The sequence below is a fragment of the Mesitornis unicolor genome, unplaced genomic scaffold (assembly GCF_000695765.1).
Source record: "Mesitornis unicolor isolate BGI_N332 unplaced genomic scaffold, ASM69576v1 scaffold9401, whole genome shotgun sequence".
NCBI classification, from domain to species: Eukaryota; Metazoa; Chordata; class Aves; order Mesitornithiformes; family Mesitornithidae; genus Mesitornis; species Mesitornis unicolor.
Window position 1 is genome coordinate 178897 of NW_010165801.1, and position 6181 is coordinate 185077.

At 45.6% G+C, this 6181-nt stretch overlaps 1 protein-coding gene across 1 annotated transcript in view; it reads right to left on the reverse strand.

Annotated features, from left to right (window-relative positions):
• Positions 1–4233, reverse strand: part of TRIM29 (tripartite motif containing 29) — a 21999-nt gene extending 17766 nt beyond the window's left edge. Inside the window, exon 1 of the mRNA XM_010194756.1 lies at positions 3376–4233. Within this exon, the coding sequence (XP_010193058.1) occupies positions 3376–4233 (858 nt within the window). The remainder of the gene's footprint in view (positions 1–3375) is intronic.
• Between the last annotated feature and the right edge of the window lie 1948 nt (positions 4234–6181).

The window sequence follows — 6181 nt, forward strand, 5'->3', positions numbered from 1 at the left end:
CACCATCTCTGGAAAGAGTATCTATTTTCAGCTGTGTCCACAGAGCAACCACAAATAGTGTAGATAAGGTCTCACATCCTGCCCTAACCTGGCATCAGTGGGGAAGGCAAAACAGTCCTTCCACTGGCACACTGATGCACTCTTGTTTGCTCTCTATTCGGACGGTGAAAGGAATACAGAGAGGGTTCAGATGGAAATCCCTCTGGATCCATCTCTGTGGATGGTTGAGTTCAAAGCCTAGTCCAGACTCTGTGAAGTCTCCCCTTTTAAAAGTGGCTTTGTTGAAATGAGGAACACCCAGCTCCCGTTCCTGCACAGCAGTTCTCTGCTGCCTCTTTAAACCTGCTGTACAATGCCAACTTTTCTTTAGAGGGAAAGAATGAAAGGAAAAAATCAAAGTGCTTTTCACTAGAACTGACCTGACATGCTGAGTACTAAGGCTGGCGCTGGATAGCTACGCCAGGTTATTTACAGCTCTGTGACTGGCAGGCATATGTGAAGTTGTCTCATATGGAGAATAGGCCTGTAAAACAGGTTTTGAATGAAGGATCCCCTTTCAAAATGAAGGATGCTGTCTGAAAGGGGGGCTCTAGTTCTGCTGATAAATCAAGCGGGCCAGAGGGTTTCATTTGCGAGTACAAGCTGCTATTGACAGTTCTCACTTTTCAACTGTGTGTGGTTATTACCCAGCCTCACAGACCTTTTCTTGGTTGTTTGTTGTACTGATTCTGGTGGGGGTGATACTTTTCCTTTAAATCTGTAGCAGGAAACTAATGCAAAGTGGATCTGGGGAAGGCATTAAAGGTTTGCTGGGTAAAATATGCAAATAGTGCTGGGTGGAAACGCAGAAAAAATGTCTCTGCCTTCCTGCCAAGTTGTCTGTGTCTGACCCCCCTGTGCCTTTCACTCCTGTCTGCTCGGCAGCACCCCAGGAAAAGGGGATGAGTGACTCTCACCCCAGGCTCCTGCAAAGTGGAAGATGCTGCTGTGCCCTCCCTCTGTCTCGCAGACAGGTAGCAGCCTTTCCACTGCTTGCCCAAATGCTCTAACCAGTAGGTGTCTGTATTCTGGCTTGTTTGCATTCCTCTTCTCTTAAACTATACTGTCTCTGTCTGCGTTGTGGAGCAAGCAAAGTTGCCTAATTCTACAGAAGGATCTTAAGCTATTCCTTGTTTTCCCAACGCTGAAGTACAGCACCTCTCTTCCCTACAGGCTTATTGCAAAGATAGACTCACGAGGGAGGCTGTAATCTGCATTAATTCTGCAATACGAAAGTAATGGATGTACCTATACCAAGCCTATCGCACCTTATTATGTGACAATTCTGTGCCACCAAATTGCTGAGCGCCCATATTCACAGTAAAGCTACCCCAGAGCTGCTTCGATGCCAAGCTGTGAAAACGGGGCAGGGATGAGGTTGATCTGGTGTGGGTTTTCTGCTTGTTCTTTCCACAAAGGCCAGCAGCACCACTTTGCCACTCTTCCAATTTGTGGTCATATGCCAGCTCGGCTCATTTGCAAGACTTGAAAAGAACGGTTGGTGCACACAAGAGACTTGGAAATGTTCATTCCTCTTTGTGGTTCTTGCTAAGGCTCCACCAATGGTGAATAAATCCAGGCTAGGGAATAAACATTTGTAAGCAACAGCTATCCTGCTAATTGTTTTTGTCTGAGTGAATACTCGCTCAAGTTACAACACGAGCAAAACTTGTTGTCAGGAGAAACTTGCACTTGTGTATGATTCATATTGATAAAGCCCCAAATCCTTTAGGCTTAGCAGAAGCAGCACAGGACAGTACAGGAACTAAAGCACAGAGCTAACAAGAATGGCACAAGAACCCTCAGAAATCTCAAAGTCTTCTCTGCCCAGCTATGGTTGCCTTTTAAACAGCAAAGTGTTCTAGGTCCATCACACCCCAGGAAGAAGTCTCTGGACAGCTCTGGTACCCCAGAGAGCAACTGTAAACCTCTTTTCAGTAGAAATTACTAGGAGGAATGGGACAACCTGGCAGACACTAGACGCAGCTTTGTGAGAGTTAGTTAGGCATACGCTATGTTCACAGCTGACATCAAAACCACCAGAACAAGCAGTTATGAAACAAACAGCAGGCTAGCAAGCCCTCAGGAATTTCTTTTACGAAAGCCTGGCTGAGGCATGGAAGAAATCTTGTCTGGTTTCAGCAAGGCTGCGAGTTGGAGATGACGTTGCAAGAAAAGACCAAAGATTTGCACCAGAAGACAGAGATAAATTCTAGATAAGATGCTCTCTCAGCCTTATGAGAGAAATATTCCTAGCACCACAGAGTTAAACTGTTCTTCCAAGTTACATGTAACTCAATTTTCAACAGGGGGTATTTGTATTTGTCCATTCACCACATCAGAGCGCTGGCTTGGGTTGTATTTAAGTCTGGTATTTAGCAGATCTTAGAGCCTTTCCAGTCCCACGGTCTATGTGACTCTAGGCAAATGGTTTTACATTACCGTTTCATGGGTCTCCTTTCTGTAATCTCTCCTGTCTGCTTAGAGCAGAAGGTCTTTAGGCTAGGACATGCTCTTACATGGGGATGTACAGCACTGAGCATGGTGAGACCCTCATCTTTACTACAGCTAGTGGAATAATCGTACATCCACCCAGAAAGCAAACGGCACGAGTGAGACGTTAAGCAAAGGTGGGAGACTTTTCAGTAGTGAGCACTGTTCCACATGCCAGCCTCATCTCCTTAGATGTCCATCCCCTAAACCTATTGTAGTAACACTTCAGAGGAAATTACAATGTTTTATGTTTGCACCAGGGTTTTTTTTCTTCATCTAAGCTTCAAAAGAATCTACCCATAGGTGTGGCTGGACGCTATTATAACCATATCAGAAAAGAAAAACAAAACAACATAATCTCACTCGAAGTAGCTGAGGTGGCAATTTTCAATAGTAACCTAGCAGCCACTAATAACTTGAGCAGCCGCTGATCTGACTGCCTGTATTCTGCAGGTCCTGCACTTCAGCAATGCCCCACCTTTCTGGCTGTGGGTAACACTACACAAACACTGTCAGAACTCGAGACAGTTTTTTTGAGGACTTGACATGTAGGGCTTTGATTCAACTTGTGCTGAAAGTCAGTGGTGCAACCAGGGGTGGAAACCAGGCTCTCCACCCGCCTCAATCCAGTCTCAAACCAGCCATTAGGAGTACACCAGTCCCACTGCAGCAGAACCCAGGTAACACCAGTTCTCCATTAAATGCTTCCCATCGACCACCCCTGCATCCCAGCATTACATTGCAGACACGCTTATAGGAGAGACTGTAAGCTGGAGAGCAAAAGCTGTGTAATTATTGAGGTCCACTGGAAAGACTAGGAATGTGCAGTAGGAAGAGCCATACCTCTTTTCCCGCCTTCTCGATCTCCACTGTCACTGTGCTGTGGTTCTTGTGCTCCTGGAACATGCAGAGGTAGCAGATGCACATCTGGTCTGTCTGACAGAACAGCTCCATGGTCTTCCCATGCACAGGGCATTTTCTTGCTTCAAAGTCCCTGATGGGGTCCAGCAGTTGGTGGTCCCGGAAAGCTGCTCCCTCCAGATGGGGCTTGAGGTGCAGCTCACAGAAGGAAGCCTGGCACACCAAGCAGGACTTCACGGCCTTTTGCTTGTTGTCGATGCAGGAATCGCACAGAACATCCTCGAGCTTCACCCTGGGCCGTGACCCAGCTGCTCTGTCGGGCTTGTTGAAGGTGGATCTTCTCAGGTCCCCTGTCTCCACCAGAGGGAGGGAAGTTTTCTTCAGGTCCCCCATCTGCCCCCCAGAGAACAACGACTTCCTCCCTTCCCCTTCACTAGGCAGGAAGCTCTTTTTGGAATCCAAGGAGAAGAGGGACTTCCTGAGATCGCCTTTGTCTGCAAAGGAGAGGGCTGGTCTCCTCATGTCTCCTATCTGTCCACTGGCATACTGCATCTTCTTTGGATCTGCCGAATCCATGCTGAAGTAGGTCGATCTCTTCTCATCGGACGACTCCACAAACTGAATGATGGGCCTCTTCCAGTCACTCCCAGAGAAGAGTGAGCTCTTGATTTGCCCAGCCTCCAGAGCAGCACTGCCAGTGCCTTTCATAGGTTCCTTCTCACCTCCACCGGGGCTTGTAGTCTTCTTCGCTTCTTCTTCCTTTTTGGGGGCAGACGGACTCTTCACATCTTCTGGTTTCCCAGTGGTACCATTTGTCCTTGCTGCACTCCCCGTTTCCATTGTCTGAACAGGGCACGTTGTCTTCGCTGCTCAGTCTTTCCCCCCGTTCCTGTCTCTCAGCCCTCTACAAAGCTGGTCTGTCTGCCCGGTCGTTGTCTCAGCAAGGAATGACGGTGGAAGGCAGGGAAGTTTCTGCCCAAGTGACGCACCTGGAGCTCCTGCGAGGAGGAGGAGAACGCCTGGATTAAGCTAGGTAGACACAGGGAGAAAGAAAGAAGCAGACGTTACCAGGGATCAGAAGCTACAGCTGTGCAGTTAATTATACAAGGCAGTCCACACCCAGGAACATTCTTGTCTAACCAGGTTTGGGAGGAAGGGCTGTTTATATACATAGAAATGTGTTTTTTTAAAAAACCATTTTCATTAAGATGTAGCAACCAGTTCAACCGCTTGTTTCAAAAATAATTTTGCTCGTTGTTGCCAGGAGCTGAGGTTACCTCCTTGCAGAGATGGGCAGGGTCGGGGAGACCATGAGATGCCGAAGATGGGTTTGTTAACTGGGTCATACACATGCACAAAAATAATTATGGTCGTAATTAAAATGAACGCCTAGAATAAAGCATTCTTAAACTGGGTTCCCCTGAGGCCTTACTGTATTCAGTAGGACAGGGAGGGGAAACGTATGGATAATACTGGGTTTAAAAGACCCTATTATCTTGATTTTGATGTTCGGTTTGTGCAAGGTCCTTCTACCTAGACCTGGAAATAGCCCGACCATGTATCAGAACACAGCTGACCTGAAGTAAAAGTTGGCCAGTCTTGTTTTCGCCACAGAGCCATGCCATCTCCACTGATGTGATCAGTGGAATAAACCCCTCATTGCCTATTTCATTGCAGGTTGTCACTGAGCTAAGGGTTCGGGTGTACCTGATGTAGTTCTTCCCATGACTGTCCACTGAACTGAGAAACACACCTGTAACAGGAAATATTTTACAGCCAGATAGCCAAAATGTTTCTTGCAAGAAAAAAGAACTTAGAGTTTTAAAAAGAGATCTGTCTCCACTGGTTGTATTCCTGTGAAATGGTCAACTTGTAGAAATCACAAAAGATTTCAGACGAAAAGGGCTTTTTATAAGCACTGGTGAATTCCATCAGCTTCCACTCATATCATATCAATTTAACATAGATTATACTGTGAATTTCAGTAAGATTGCTCTGAGATTAGCGTCCAGGGTGCAAATTAACCATGCCTAAGATTAGTGCTTTATTTAATTTTCACAGAATGCAATGATGGTGTTGCTGGAGAATGTGATTTTTAGCCTGTAATATTTTTTCATTAGGAAACCATAACAAAACCCCTGTTGGAAGTATCTCAAGTAATGGAGGAAAAATCCAGGTCTGCATTTCGCAGCTCTTTTTTAGGTGTGGAGGAAATAGAGGTGCAGCCCAAAATATACATTTGGGATCTGATATGAGAAGGAGATAGCAAGGAAGTGCCTGTCTTACAGATATGGTTTCTAAGTGCTTTGACTGTGCAGAATGAGAGAAAAGGAAAGAGAATTTTTTTTTACCTCTTCAATTGAAATGCAGTTGGGACCCCTGGCTCATGGATCCAACCCCTCTTAAAGCCTGTATGTCATCATGGCTCTCTATATATGAGAAATGATTCAGTATACAATATTTTTTGAAAACAGTTGTTGGGAAAGGCCGCACCTTTTGCAGTAATTTCTAATGGACAGTTTTTTATTAATAGGACCACAGTCTTTCGTGAGTCAGAAGTCATTCTCTGGCATAGGAAAGAGCAATGCTATTTTTTAAAAACTAATTTCATAAAAGAAAGCTTGGCTGACATATGTGTATTTCTTTCCTCTTGGCTTCCTGGGTTGAGCTGATCTTTATAACATCAACAGTCCTATAGATCTCCAAGTAATTAAAAATACTGGAGGGTGGAGGTGCCTGTTCTCACGTGTACAGAAAAGACTCAGCAGAGCTTTTCCAAGTTAGCATT